We start from the raw sequence: 15,589 nt of genomic DNA on the forward strand, positions 1-15,589 counted from the left end.
TTCGTTCACTGTAATGTTAGACATTATATTGGGCCTGGGTCATCAATATACCCAGTTGGTCACAACTCGACAACAAACCTTCCCCCAAAAGGCAAATCCGCCCCACCCTCGTCGGTTTTCTCGGCCTCACTCCTGTCTAGATATGGAAGAATCCAATGACCGGATCAAGCTCAACATCGGCGGCAAGCTCTTCGAGACCACCGCAACTACCCTTCAATCCGCCGGTCCTGAATCGCTCCTCGCCGCTCTTTCTATACCTGCAGCATCGAATCCTTCCACCTTTGTGGACCGTGATCCGGAGCTCTTCTCCGTCCTTCTCACCCTCCTCCGTTCCGGCCACCTCCCCTCCTCCGCGCGCCAATTCCACACCCAGGACCTCGTCGACGAAGCCATCTACTATGGCATCGAGTCCCGCATCCGCTCCGCCCTGGCCCCGCCCCCGCTCCTCGGTTTCGACGCCGCCCTTTCCACCACAATCGTCCCAGCCTCTGACGCGGTCCCCACTGCCCTCTGCGCTGGAACTGATGGATCCGTATGGATCGCGCACAGCGGCCAGATCTCCGCCTACGGCTGGAATCTCACCCACGCCGGCACTGTGCGGACTCACCTGGAAGAGATCAGCTCCCTCCGCCGAGCGTGGCCGGAGGAGCTCGCCGCAATCGGCTCGCTGGACTATCCCGGCCTCCACTTCTACGACGTTTCGGGTGCCTGCCACGTGGGGACGGTCCACTGGTCCGATCCCTCGGATCCCCGTATCTACAAGGCACGCGTCACTGCGATCGCCGGCGGCGACAGCAGAAGCGATCCGCTGTTCGCGTCGTTCGAGTGCTCGCACCGAGAGAACTGCATCCTTGCAGTGGACCGGGAAACACTGCAGCCGGTGTCGGAAATCGGGCGGCAGAGCGGGGGCGCAGCAAAGTCTGCGGCGCCGGGGAAGGTGGTGCACGTGCCTGGGTTGGGATTGCTGTTCGTGGTGTCCGTGAGCTCGGGAGCGTTCGGGTACTCCGGTTACATGAGGCTATGGGATCCGAGATCGGGGGAGGCGGTGTGGGAGACGAGCGAACCCGGAGGAACCGGGCGTAGTAGCCGGTTCGGGGACTCGTTCGCGGACGCTGACGTGGATGGAAAGGAGGGTTTAATCTATAAGGTGTGCTGGAAATCCGGGGATGTCGGAGTGGCTGACCTGAGGCGGCTTGGAGAAGGCTTTGACCCGTGGGTATACCTGGAGGAGAGGAGCCCGGCGCTGAGGAGTGCAGGTGGGGGTGAGAACAGCGTGTTGCGCTGCTACAAGGAGCAGGTGTTTGTTAGCCGGGCGACGGGATTGGAGGTGTGGTCGAAATTGGATGATGAACAAGGGGAGGAGGAACGGAGGTATCGCAGGAATTTTGTGGATACAGAGGAGGATGCGAAGCTGGGATTAATACGGAGAATGGAAGGTGGAGGGGATCGGCTGTTTGTGAGCAGGGAAGGGGTGGAGGGGATCCAAGTCTGGGAGAGCTCCGAATTGTCGGGCTCCATTTCTCTTCTGTAGCCACGACAGCTTTCAGAGTGTTGCAAATATTAATTAAAGAGCCCCTCTTTCAGGTTCGTTTGGAACCAAATTTAGTAGGAGTGAAACCCACACTATTTTCTTTTTCTTTTCTTTTTTCAATGCAGAAGAATTCATTTACGTTGAATTAGAAGGAAGCACCAAATTTGGTAGGAGTGAGGCCACAATCTTCCATTCTCTAGGATGGTGTGGTGTACCTAATTGCGTCTCACTCTGTCTTGTTCTTGATCGGCCAATTCTTTTGGATTTCCCTCCTCTGCATACATTGTAGCTTGCTGGGTGATTGCTTCAATTCTTAATAGCTCATTAACGGTTCTAGGCAACAGACTACGCCTGCCCTACAGGTATCACTTCGAAGTCATCTTAACATTTCCATTTCTGTGAGTAGCATGTCTATATGTAGGTTCACACATGTATGCCCATTTCAAAAAAAAAAAAAAAAAAACGAAAGAAAGAAAGAAAGAAAGAAAGAAAGAAAGAAAGAAAGAAAGAAGATTTTTACACATGTATGCCACATAAAAAACAAGGGTATTTAAATTTCTTGAATCTTCAATGATGAACAATTGTGGTAGATATTTGCTTGTATTGAGATGACTAGATGACTAGATCCACCCTAAAAAAGTACATCCAGTTGATATGCTTTCTCTTTGGATGTGGACAAACCACGAACAATGCAAGGAAGGCCTAAGGCAAGATTAAACTTTTCCAGACTAAGAAGGTCAATTTGATTGTGTTAGTCATCACTTTTGAAGTTTGTCCAGTCTTGAGCATCTTGTTGGGTTTCTTCTTTTCCCCTGCTTCTTCTGAACCATAAGTGATGCCCTTTGTATCATAAAGGACCTTCTGAAGCAAATCTGTTGTTCATTATGCTTCATGTGTCAGCCTTGATTCTTCACATTGTATGGAACGAGCCTGATCCACCGAGAGATTCTCCACATGATGGTCTATTGAAAGCTGCAAAATCAAACTCCCAATTTGGAAATGATGTTGAACTAAGATTTGACTTGAATCTAGAAGACAGTCTCAACAATAGGTTGAAAGAAATAAAGGACTTGAGGACAGATGCTTTCGTTTCTATTGATGACAATGCCATATTTCCTTGCTCATCTGTAAAACTTGCTTTCATCATGTGGCATAGTGCACCTACAACAATGGTGGGGTTTGTGCTCGCATATGTTGGCTAGATATCTTGGTATGTTTCTCCAAGTTCTATTTCAATTATTAAACTGTTAACCCTTCATAATTTTTGTAAACAAACTGACTGGCCTTGACCAAATCCTCAAGTTGTCAAATTCCTTTGGTATTTCATTGTCACTGTTGTGTATTAATCTTGCACATCAAATTCTCACAAACCGAAGTTTCTTTAAATGCCTTTTTCTGTTAAAATCAGATAAGTAGTTGACTAAGATGAAAAGTCCAATAATTGCAAAGCTATTTAGCCATTTTTCTCCTTCCCAAGATGCTAGATTTCATCAGGATTTATTACTTGATATGGGGAACACTTATACAGGGACAGCAACACAGAAAATTATAGGTTTGGAGGCTTGTGGTCTGTCGAATAGATGGGAAGGCAGCATAATTCCGCAAGTCTTATCTTGTGGAATTACATGCCCACATCTATTCGAGATTATGTGACTGAAAACAGGTTTGTACTGTTGGATTCATTACTTGTAGACTTTAATAATATAGTTTGTTCGTTGGTTTTAGTTTTCTGATGTATTTGTACACATTATGAATTGTGCCACCAGCCACTGATATTGCAGGAATTGTGCAAATACTGCAATGTTAATTGTTCCAAATGTAACTGATGCTCCTCCTATCTGGGTTAAATGTCAGGAGGCAATATGTTGGAAATTCGCTGTTATTTTCATTGCTAGAATGTACTTTTCTTTTCAAGTGAAATGCTAAATTGTTATTCAACTCTCCATTACAGAAACATAGTCATATTCACTGTTTTTAGGATATAATGTCGTACTGATTTGGTGAATAAATATTGCTATCCACAACATGCATAGTAGCAGTGGGTCATTTCATGTTTGTATCCACCTAGGTATTGGGACTAAAATAAATCAGTATAGAAAATAATTAAAAGAAAACATTCTCAGTAGTAGATTGCTCCTAGATGGAAATGTATAAGAATGAACAATTCAATTTTTGGATGAGAGGTTGAGTTTGGTTAGGATTTATCTAATTATTAGATATTCTTATTTTCTTCTTTTAGAAGCCTTCTGGCTGTTGTTAATTAAGATAAATTTATACCTGATGTCACCTAGCAACTACTAGGGATGCTGAGAAAACCTGTCGACAGGAAGGATACACGAGACTGGATTTAGTGGCATCTAACTTTGAGAGGTCACAGTGAGCAGAGATCTCAATGTCTCAATGTGTTTGCTGCAAGTCTTTGGTTACAAGCAGTGTTAAGGGGTGATCTTCAGATGTTCCTTTTAGTCCTTTTTTTATTCGGGTACTTCTATTTCTTTTGCACATTCTTGTGTTTCATGATGTTAAATATCTAACTGTTCCTGTGTAGGAAACAGAGAAGGAAATTCTGGGATTTACGTGGCACATAATGGAGAGTATTAGTTTTCTTGCTTTCTGAGACTGTAGATTAACTTGCTTTCTGAATCATGGTGGCCTCAGAGACGATCTTTTTCCTTCTTTCCTGATCCCTCATGGTAACAATTGTTTTTCATAAAGAAATTAAACACGTTAGCTTCTGTACTTCAAGCCTATGTATCAATAGTATTTTAATAGTGTCGATACTAGTATATACAGCTCTGCATGAAACAACAGTAGCTTACTGACTACTAGACAGTAATTTTCTAGGAGGAACTACATTAAAACTTTATTATTCTTCAACTAACATATTAATTGATCGCCGGCAGGATAACATTTCTCTGCAAATAGTAGAAGGAAGGGTGGCTGCACACAGTATCTAGCTTGCGAGGAGATGGTACACAATCAATTGCAGCACACTTTTCATTAAAGAATTACCTTTATATGGTATGCACTCTAAATTTCGATGCATGTCCGTCTGTCTCCTTCGCAGTATGTAGATTCTACAAGTTTCCAATATAGTTAACTCTAAAGTTGTTTAATCTTTAATTTTAGAGTGATGATTTGATGCGAATTAAGAAATTGTTGAATGACATTCTATCTCTAAGTCTATTAAGACTTAAGAGATAAAATTATTATTTTACATACATTATTTATCTAATAGGTTAAGTTTGTCCCAAAATTTAAGAGCAGTTTGATTCAATATTTCTTAAAATAATGGATCATTTGGAGAGATGGAAGTCAACTATAAGTATTGATTAAAAAATTTAGATGATGCATATGAGCTTTAATTAGTTAAGATTTGATTTAAAATTTATAATTAAATTATTTTGCTTGAGAAACTTTAAATTAGGATATGGGATGGAAAGTTCGTTTAAATTTGTGAATTATGAAAGAGAAGAAGAAAAAAAATACTAATTTATCCTTAAAAAATGAGAGAATAATCGGAGCTTTGGGGGCAGTTTTTGTGAATAATTTTTTAAAACATTATATAATTTAAGTTTGATTAGATTAAGAGAAAAATGAGAGATTAGTATTGAGTCTTAAATTTTAGTAGTTGGTACAAAGAAAACTGTGGAGAGTCTATAGTGATGGAGGGGAGGGGGGGTACTGCCGACGTTTGAGAGTGAAAGGGATGATTGGGTTATATATATACATAATACATGTATTATACAGGAATGGAAAAGGAACAGTTTTAAGTACCGGACGTTACTTGCTTCTCTCTCTCTCTCGTTTTGTTTGGACGTCGACACCAGCGTGATGTGATCAGACGCTGCCGTTCAGTTGTCCACATGAACAGTAACTTTTTGACATGCCAGCGATTAGAGATAGCGAAGGCGACATATTGATATATATATGTAACGCCCCACCGACGACCTCTCTCACTTTATTCTCGCCCAATGCCCCCCTTTCCCTGCCTCGTGAGTCGTGACAGCACATTTAGCCACTAGGTCTAGGTGCCTTTCTTCCAGTCCCCCACCCTTCTTCCGGATTCCTCCACTTTCCATTCACTTGCTTCCTCTCTCACTCTCTTCTACGAGCAACTAGTAGACCTTTCTCAGTTCTTTCTGCTGCATCCTTATAAATATTCCTTTCTTCCTCCATGATTCAATGGCGATTGCAGCATCGTCCTTCTTCAGTGCCTTCATCTCCCTCTTCTTTCTCTTTTGTCTTCACCTCAGCTTCTGCTGCTCCTCCCGAGGCCCGACGGAGGGGTATGCCGACAGACAAGATCCACCTCGGAGTAAGAGGAGAAAGATCTCTCCCTCCTCTCCCTCCCTGGTTGCCAGTGACATAAAAACCAACCACAAGACCGTCCTACTCAGCGTCTCCTCCATCGGTTCTTTACTCAAAAGCTTCTTCTCCTTCCACAAACCCGACGAAGCCGCCCGAACCCAACAACACTCGTCTACTCCGCCACCCGGTTACTCCCAGTCCCCTCTACGTCCACTTCCTATGTCGCCGGATGACGTCAGATCGCCGTCGGTATCCGACGCCACCGCTACGAAGCAGCACATGTCCTTCTCCACTCGCGCCGACATCTTCCCGTGCTCGGTCTGCGGCGAGGTGTTAACGAAGCCCCACCTACTCGATCTCCACCAGGCCATGAGGCACTCCCTCTCCGAGCTTTCCGACGGTGACTCCGGGAAGAACATCGTCACCATCATCTTCCGATCGGGATGGAGGGTCAAGTCGGCCCCCACCGTCCATCGCGTCCTCAAGATCCACAACTCCCAGCGTACACTCGCGCGCTTCGAAGAGTACCGCGACGTCGTCCGCTTGAGGGCTGCGAAGCGCAAAGGTGGCGGCGTGGACGAGCGGTGCATCGCAGACGGGAACGAGCGTTTGAGGTTCTACTGCTCGACGACGCTGTGCTCGTTCAGCGGCGCCGGCGGGATGTGCGGGAGCTCGTACTGCTGCACGTGCGGGATTGTGCGGCACGGCTTCGCGGGGAAGCAGGCCGACCTGGACGGCATAGCTACGCACGCCTCTAGCTGGGGCGCCCACGTGTCGCTTCCGGAGGACCTGGAGCGTGAGTTCGCCTTCCTCCATGTGCGCAGGGCCATGGTCGTGTGCCGCGTCGTCGCCGGGAGGGTTGCTCGGGGCGGAGCGGAGGAACTGGAGGAGGGGGTAGAGAAGGGAGCGGCCGGTTCATATGGTTACGACTCGGTGGTCCCGGTCGGCCCCGGACGACGAGGTGGGGCCCGAAGGCCAAACTGGCGGGCGAAAGGGGAGGAAGAAGATGAGGAGGGGGAGCTGTTGGTGTTCAATCCCAGGGCGGTGCTGCCGTGTTTCGTAATCATATACACGGCATGAAATGAACGGAGAGAGAGAGAGAGAGAGAGAGAGAGAGAGAGAGAGAGAGAAAGGCTCTCCACGTGGTTTGCTTCTTTCTGTCTCTGATTTCCGTGTGCTAGTCTGCTGCTTGTCATGTGCCTCTTCGAGTCTGTCCTTGTTAGCTCTTTTCTGCTCTCGTCTCAGCGAGAGCACGTGGTTGAATTCTAATCGTTTTTATTTAATGTGTCTAGCGATCGAGATGTCTTTTTGGCAGGCATCGGTTTCTTGATCGTCTTCGTCTTCGTCTTCTTTTATTTGAGAAACATTTCAAATCAGATTTGAGCGTTTTATTAGTACGTATTACCATTAGACTTTCCCCCTTGCTCCAATAATGGAGCGGCGATCACATGTGAGTTCCACCAAACTAGGGGTATAATTGAGCCGAGCTTGAACTGGTTGTACCTTAAGGTCCAAAACAAGTGGGACAAAGTCGAGGAAGCGGGCATGCAAGAAGGTGACATCATGCATCTTCCCGGAGAACTATAATAAGATCTTAACTGAGAAAAAGGATGATCTCGAGGCGAGAGCCACCATGGAGAGGGAGGTGGGGGGATGGCAAGAACAAGGACAAAGAAAATGAGCGCCTAGACATATAAAGCTAATGCTAATTTGTTAGCCAATGCAAAGAGAGCAAAATGTACAGTGAGACGAGCATAATCCGAGCCTGCAAAAGAGGAGTAGACTCTCATCTTAGTGGTGCTACCATGATCAAAGAAATTGTGGTCCCCAACCGATGTTGGTAGCTCCCAGAGAATACGCATTTTTGCCCATCTCTTTGGCTATTGTCTCAGAGAATTTAAGAAGTTCTTGATATGCATTTGTCTTCATCCTCTCTAGTTCCTAAATATTGTGAAGGAAGAAATTGTGTTTGGCAATATAAAGGAGGACCGTGAGACAGATTTGGTTTTAAGAAGTGCGGGAGAAGAAGGTAGAAGACAGGGGCAAAGAAGATGCATTAGAGAACACTGCAGAGAATAAGGTCATAGAGATCCAAGATGAATGCTTCGTCGGCCTCGATCAGAGCCCTCTCAAAGCAGTTTTTTGTCGACAAGCTTGTCTGCGATAAGCTACGTGAGGTTGGAAAGCTAACTGAGAGCAAGAACGGCTTCACCGCCTTCACCCACAAGTCATGTGTGGGTGTGGAGCCGTTTAGGCGCGTGGCAACACCTGGTTGACCAGAAGGCAAGGTGGCGACGGCAACAAGGGGATGGGCGAGACTGAGAATGAGAGAGAGGTGAAACCTTTTGGAATGGGACGGGTTTAAGGTTTTACAAATTATATATACTTCATACTATTTATTGGATCTAAGATCCAAGAAGATTTAATAGTTCTTAATGAACTCAAAACTATTATCAAAACTATACTGTTATGTAATAATCAACCTAATTTAGTCGAGTTTGGCTTGATTAATGTTTCTAGTAAAAAAGACCTAACGATGCCAGACTGCTTTTGCTTATCTCGTCCCTCAAATAATTAATTTTTTTTTTTTAAAAAAAAATTTCCAGCGTTTCCACCGCCGAAAGATGCAGCTACCAACTATTTAATATTTAATTAACTGCTGTATAAAACTTTAAGAAGGGGGACAGGATGTGGACGTGATGTGTCACATTTGGTGAAGCCCGTTTGGAAGCATTGGGCTTTGTATCTGGGCCTTCTAGAATAATATCCTGATAATGGGCCTTTACAGGGACTGCTCAGTCAGCTCTCACGAGTGGCGTAGCAGCGATGCACCTCAGCGACGCCAACTAATTAAGAACGTATCATCGCTTCTATCTTTTGATAGATCAGAAAATTAGTTGGATTTGTAGGGTTGTAGTCGATTGATTCGACGAGAGATATGCATAGCATGAGAGAGAAATTAGGGGTAAAAAAGAGGATAACTGTGACCTACTCTGTCAATCTAAGGTACAACGACGATCGGATGGAATAGAAGAGCTGCACAAAGTAAAGGTTGTCCCTGTACGGACTTTAATTGCATCGTCGTGAATGAATTTAATTTTTATCGCAAGTGTGTACTTGTGAAAGACAAATGAGAATGAATGGCCGACGAGTCATTTATTACGGGAGCTACGATGAAAAGGATATCGGTGATGGGTGATCGAATCTGCATAAGAAGGAGCTTCAGAAGCACTCTCACTCAAGTGAATGGGAGCTAAATAAAAAGTAGACGACGAATCTGCTTCGTCGTCCCACGAGGCGGCCACTCACTACCATAACTGTGGTTGCTGCAGTTAAGTTCATTAAAGTCTAACAAACGTTCAGATTCCGCTTTGTTAAAAGTATAGTGCAGTCCGAAGTAAGCGTCCCTTAGCTAGCTACCTTCCTGGACACAACTACCTATGAATTAAATAAGTCGATCCGCCTTTAATTCCAGATAATAGTTTTCCCGAGGACCGACTGGATCTAGTTGAATAAACAATAAATAATAAGATGTATGGTTGGTAAGCGGTAGCGGTAGCGGGAGGGAACTCAGGGTGAGACTCCGCTCAGGTCAACCGATCGATGGCAGAGATAAAAATAAGGCTGTATTGTATGCAGGTAAAGATGGGACACGTCCTCGGATGCCTCTACTCTTACACGTAGCCCAAGCAAATGGCCCACAGAGAATAATAAACGGCAACGCTGACCTGGATGGATTGGGCCTATTGTTTTTAAGGCACGTATGAGTTATTGACGTACCTTCATTTGATTAGTATTTGATTGGACCTCTTCTTGAATTATGCCAACACAAAACAACAAAAATACGCACAGCAAAGTAGAGAGGAGGGACTGGGACTGGGACTGGGACTGGGGACTGGGAGGTTGGACTTTTTAGTTTGGCAACCAGGTACGGAGAAAGTCGTTTTTCAAACCATACGCCATTCAATTCTGTTTTTAAAGTCCATCAGCGATCTGCTTATGTCCTTTTGTTAGTATTAGGTAGTGCATCTTAGTTTTACATCGCCACTTCCTTCGCTCTCCCATCTCTATGACTTTATCTACCTTCTTTCTCCCTCCCTCCCTCCCTCCCTCCCTCCCTATTCCATTCTAAACTGTAAACCTTTTCTCAGTACAATCGTCGCTCGCTCGCTCGCATCACAATATTCGTCCCAAGATTAAAGCGGCACGAATCAGAAGATATAAAAGCTAGAAGTTACGGTGCAAGGAATCGCCTTCCTTGGCTTTCTTTTCTTTCTTTTTTTTATAAATTCTTTCCTGTCTTCTTGCACAGTAGAGAAAGAGGGAAAAAAAAGGACGGGGAAGAAGGGGGGTGAAAAAACGGGAAGGGAAGCGCATGTGGTGGAATGTTGGAAGAGAGAGGAGGAGGAGGAGGAGATGGTGGAGTTGGGACGGCGAGGAGCTGCCGCGATGAGAACAGCGAGCCCTTCCTCCTCCTCTTTCCTCGGGCGGAGGTGGTCGCTAAGATTGCGTCAGCTCTCTGTGGGATCGGCCAAGATAAGGCTACTCCTCTGCTTCTGCATTGCCTTCTCCGTCATCCTCCTCATTGTTGGTTTGTGGCAACCATCTTCCCATCTCGGATCCACGCCTCCACCCGGGTATGATCTATCTTATTGTTGTTGTTGTTGTTGTTATTTCTTCTCTTCATTCCCAATTTCTTTAACCAAATTAATATTTTTGACTAATAGTTGTGTTAGACTTTTGTTTGTTTTCTTTTTCAGTTTTTGTCTCCTTGTTTGATCTTTCCCCGTCTTTTTTAACGCCTTTGTTTCTTGTTTCTGTGGTTGGTTCAACTCGGAGGACATTTTATCATTTTTCTTATTTTGATTGCGACTAAATTCCACAGAACTGACAACTTGATTTAACTTGGAGATCTTTAATTTGACATCTTCCATAGTCTTGTACGTCTCTTCCACTGAGAAAGTGATATTTTTTTATCCTTGCTTTCTTGGATCTAATTGTTATTCTAACATCTCTTTTGCAGCAAGAAATTTTCTTCTGACTAACTAGTAGTTTGACGCAGGGCACGTTCGGTAGCGTATAGAAAACCAAGGATTACATATAATACCAATATATGTCGACATATTTATTCAACTACTTAGTTTCATATGCATATATTGCTATTTAAACCCAGTTGCCCAGAATAATAAGATTCATTATTTCTAGGAAAGCCTTTTGTTTATGTTAGAAAGTGTGATTCTACGAGATCAAGTGCTTCACATATAATAGCATTCTACTGAAAACAAACTATTGTGGCAGCCATTTTCTTGCTGTGGGTCAAGATGACTAGGTCTAATCTAAAGAAGTATATCCCTGATGGTAACCAGGAAGGATATAGGGAACGCCTAAGATAGCATAAACTTTTCCAGACTAAGAACACCAATTTTATGGTCTCGGTCTTCAGTTTTGAAGTTTGGCCAGTCTTTGAGAATCCTTTATCCCCCTTTTTTAATGAACCTAGTGTATGTGTCCGAAGAATTGCGTCATGTGGGAAAACTGGAAAAGTACTTACTATTCTTAGGTTGACCTTGTGTGCGGTTGCCAATCTTTCGTAGAGTTTTTAATTTCATTCAAAATACTTTCTTCTAATATAATATGAATTATGCACTTATGCATATAAGAAAGTAGATTAAAGGCTCAAGCAGAAGGGGTCTTGGTTCTTTTGTGACGATGTAATTAACATAATTTTCTTCAAGTACGGATAAAGATAACATATCAAAGTAATAGATGCCTCCAGTAGAAGGGATCATACTTCTTTGCCTCCTAGTTAACAAGATATTCCAACTTTGATAGTTCAGTGAGTATTAGTAGGAAACGAGCCCAGTTTGGGACAATTCTTCTAAGTTCCTTTCTTCAAGATCAAGAGCTCAGTCCTTTGGTCTATCCTCTGAAACCAATAGTCCTTTCCTCCCTCACGTTATTGATTCCTTCTATATAACACTTTATGCTACTTAACCACTAGGTTGAGATCGTCGTCTATTTCTGGTCAGCCTTCTATGTTTGCAATAGTCTTCTTAAACCCTCTCATCTCCTTCTACCCTGTCTTATGGTCCTTGAATTTTCATGTTCCTACCCGGGTCAACTCTGGAAGTTTAATTATCCTTTTCTTTTCAAATCATGCTGTTTATAAGTACTTCTGTAAAATTTAAGCATAGCCTGGACTTGTGGCATTTTAACTCTGTGCTTTCTTTTCAAGCACTTGTAAGGGACATGGTTATTAACTGGGTAGATATGCACGTTTAGTTCATCCTTAACTTTTTTGGAAGTAGAGTTATGTAAAGACTGACTCTTCTCCTCATTATTGCTGTTCTTCACTTGTCCTGAAAACATCATGTTTTTATCATTTTCCCTTTTATGGAGTTTGACTGTCTGAAATAAATTTATGCATCATCTATTTCTTTACCAGTCTCAACTTGTTTATAGTAGATATATAGCTGGATAATCTCGAAGAATCTTCCATTATTTGCTTCTCAACCAACTTATATCTCTGTCTAAATGCTATAGTCCTTTGCTTTGTATAGGAAAGGTTACACTGTAGTGATTAATACATGGAAGAGAAATGACCTTCTGAAGCAATCTGTTATTCATTATGCCTCTTGTGTTGGCGTTGATTCGATTCACATTGTGTGGAGTGAGCCTAATCCACCAACAAATTCTCTACGTGATGGTCTAAGCCAAGCTGCAAAATCAAACTCTCAAGGTGGCAGAGATGTTGAACTAAGATTTGATGTGAATCTGGAAGACAGTCTCAACAATAGGTTCAAGGAAATAAAGGACTTGAGGACAAATGCCATCTTTTCCATTGATGATGATGTCATATTTCCTTGCTCATCTGTAGAATTTGCTTTCACTGTGTGGCGTAGTGCACCTACAACAATGGTGGGGTTTGTACCCCGCATACATTGGTCAGATAAGTCGGTATGTTTATCAAAGTTCTATTTGAATTATGAAGGTGTTAATCTCCATAATGATAATTTTTCTCAACAAACTGGACCTTCCTCTACTTGAATTATGAAGGTGTTAATCTCCATAATGATAATTTATGTCAACAAACTGGACCTTTCTCTACGAAATCCTCAAGTTGTCAAATTTCTTTGGTATTTTATTGACACTGTTGTGTATCAGCTCATAATCTTGCACATTGAATTCCCACAAGTCTATAATCCTTTAAATGCCTGTTTTTTTTTTGTTTAAATCAGATGCTTATTTCGACTACAATCCGAGAACTGCAAATTTAATTAGCAAGTTTTGTCCTTTCAAATTGCTAGATTTCATCAGGATTTATTCCTTGATGTGGGAAACTATTATGCAGGGAACCAGTATAGAAAATTATAGGTATGGAGGCTGGTGGTCTGTCTGGTGGATGGGTTCCTATAGTATGATTCTCTCTAAGGCAGCATTTTTCCACAAGAAGTATCTTGATCTGTACACAAATCACATGCCCGCATTTATTCGAGATTATGTGACTGAAAACAGGTTTGCACGATCAGCTTGTTGGTTGTAGGTTCTGATAAAGTAGCATTGATTTTAATTTTCTGATGTAATCTTTGATATAATAGTTTGTGCCACTAATATTGCAGGAATTGTGAAGATATTGCAATGTCTTTGCTTGTTGCAAATGTAACTGATGCTCCTCCTATATGGGTTAAAGGTCAGGAGGCAATATCTTTAGAATTGATCTTTGTATACTCATAATTCATTGTTAAATTGTAATTTCCTTTTTAAGTGAATTACTAAACTGTTATTCAACTGACCATAATAGGATTAAATCATACTGATGAGTGCACATATTTTGTTATCAAAACCTTCATAGTAGTAGCAGACCGAGTTGACATAGAAGTTTCATATATTTTCTGTCCCAGTTTCTATTCATTTGTTGCAATATTTAACTTTGATGAATTTATCACTCAGCTGCCCATCCTTCATATTCAATTTATTAACCATCTTTCTTGTTGATGGCTAGAATCTGTTTGGATCCAGTCTGTGCTCTGACCTTGCATAATTTTTCTTAAAGCATACACGTCATTATTTACAAGTTTGTGAATTCCTACAAACTAACAAGTTACATGGCTCCGGAATGAGGCTTTTATGAGAATTGAGAAGTGAGGCATGGAATAGTGCAACAATGACATATGCATTCAGCTGGGACCGTACAAATTGCCACAAAAGCACAAAGCTTTTGTGTCTGCTCCAACCTTGTTTATCTTTAGTATTACTGATCTTTTCACCGCTCAGATTTTTAAGCTTGTCAAATTTAAGTATAGATGTTGGTTTCTTTAATCAGAAACAATATGTTAGTTATATTTACGTTGATCTGTAAATAAGTTCAATCATGTATATAAAAGATAAAGAAAAAACTAATTGACGTTGGTTCTGAGATTCAGAGCAAATATCTGTCACAAAAAAGAAAAAAAAAAATACCTGACAATTCCCCTTAAGTTTATGGATACATGCCTCTCTGTTCATACTTTCTGTTGGTGTATGGCAAGGTCTGCATCTTGCATAGATCTGAATGACAGAGACTGAGTACTTTATTAGGTTTCTGAGTTTACTACGATGGCGCTCTACATGTTTGGATTTTGAGTCTATATAGTAGGGATGAGACAATTCTTATTAGTTATCTTGTGCTACTGTTCAGCTATGTAACATGCAGAAATTGTTGGACTTTGCTAATTAAATTTGTTTACAGGGAGGATATTTGAGATTGGATCAACTGGCATCAGTAGCTTGGGAGGTCACAGTGGGCGGCGATCTCAATGTCTTAATGTGTTTGCTGAAATTTATGGTCGTATGCCTTTGGTTGCAAGCAGTGTCAAGGCTATTGATAGCCGCAGGAGTTGGTTTTGGTGATCTTTAGATGTTACTATAAGTTTACTCATTTTCTGTTCTTTCTTTCTTCTCTATCCCCTCATTCCTGTGTTTCATTCTGATTAGGGATCAATCTATTTGTATCATGTTGTTAGAAACATATAGAAGAAAATTCTAGGATTTACATTGCACATAATGGAGAGTATTATATTTTGCTTCTTTGTGATTGCTTGCTTGCTGAGAATGAAGATCGACTTGCTTTCTTCATGACATATAATGCCTCCTTTTCCTTCTCTTATGGTGAGGACTATCCTTCATGAAGAAACAAAACACGTTTTGGGAAATTGCTAACTGATCTTTGCTTGAAAATACTGATAGTTTCTGTGACCAAGTACATAGTCCTATTTTATCAAAAGAAAAAAAAAATAGAAGAAAAAGAAAAAGAAAAAGAAAAAGAGAGTACAAAGTCGTATATTGATAGTTATTTTTTTTAAAAATAAAATAAAAGAGATTATATTAAGAAATTAACTAGGTAAACAATTTTAAAAGGAAATCATCCTTTCCACGTGCACTCGAAGTTGAGGTTTTTTCTATTTTTTGCAATTCAATCAGTAAAAGAGATTAGTTTGATGAGATGTATGAATATTTTTATAATTATCAAAATTGTTAGTTAAGTTTTTGATATCATCGATAGTAGAGACAGTAAACCATGGAGGTTGTTGACGGTCTTTTAAAATGCTGACTAATATGGTTGAATTAGACTCGAGTCAAATATTTGGATAATCTTTTTGGAGCGGACAGAGCAAAGCTTTCTTCCTTGTTTCGGCTATAAGTGTCAAAATATAGCATCCACTTCTACAACCGACAAGTAAAACCTTACAATCAATCTACTGGATTATA

At 41.8% G+C, this 15,589-nt stretch overlaps 3 protein-coding genes across 3 annotated transcripts; all 3 read left to right on the top strand.

Moving 5' to 3' along the window:
* The first annotated feature begins 13 nt into the window (after positions 1–13).
* Positions 14–1,785, top strand: LOC140764395 (protein ENDOPLASMIC RETICULUM-ARRESTED PEN3). The gene has a single exon (XM_073102951.1). It carries the CDS (start codon positions 14–16, stop codon positions 1,529–1,531), a length of 1,518 nt encoding a protein of 505 aa, XP_072959052.1. The 3' UTR covers positions 1,532–1,785.
* Positions 1,786–5,161: 3,376 nt separating this feature from the next.
* Positions 5,162–7,218, top strand: LOC140764396 (uncharacterized). Its single transcript, XM_073102952.1, has one exon. It carries the CDS (start codon positions 5,717–5,719, stop codon positions 6,920–6,922), a length of 1,206 nt encoding a protein of 401 aa, XP_072959053.1. The 5' UTR covers positions 5,162–5,716; the 3' UTR covers positions 6,923–7,218.
* A 2,593-nt stretch (positions 7,219–9,811) lies between these two features.
* LOC140764397 (glycosylinositol phosphorylceramide mannosyl transferase 1) lies at positions 9,812–14,910 on the top strand. The gene is made up of 5 exons (XM_073102953.1): positions 9,812–10,479; positions 12,403–12,799; positions 13,194–13,357; positions 13,462–13,532; positions 14,571–14,910. Exons 1-5 carry the CDS (start codon positions 10,259–10,261, stop codon positions 14,729–14,731), a joined length of 1,014 nt encoding a protein of 337 aa, XP_072959054.1. The 5' UTR covers positions 9,812–10,258; the 3' UTR covers positions 14,732–14,910.
* The last annotated feature ends 679 nt before the right edge of the window (positions 14,911–15,589 follow it).

This window comes from Typha angustifolia, chromosome 8 (assembly GCF_048772165.1).
Source record: "Typha angustifolia cultivar Huaian chromosome 8, ASM4877216v1, whole genome shotgun sequence".
NCBI classification, from domain to species: Eukaryota; Viridiplantae; Streptophyta; class Magnoliopsida; order Poales; family Typhaceae; genus Typha; species Typha angustifolia.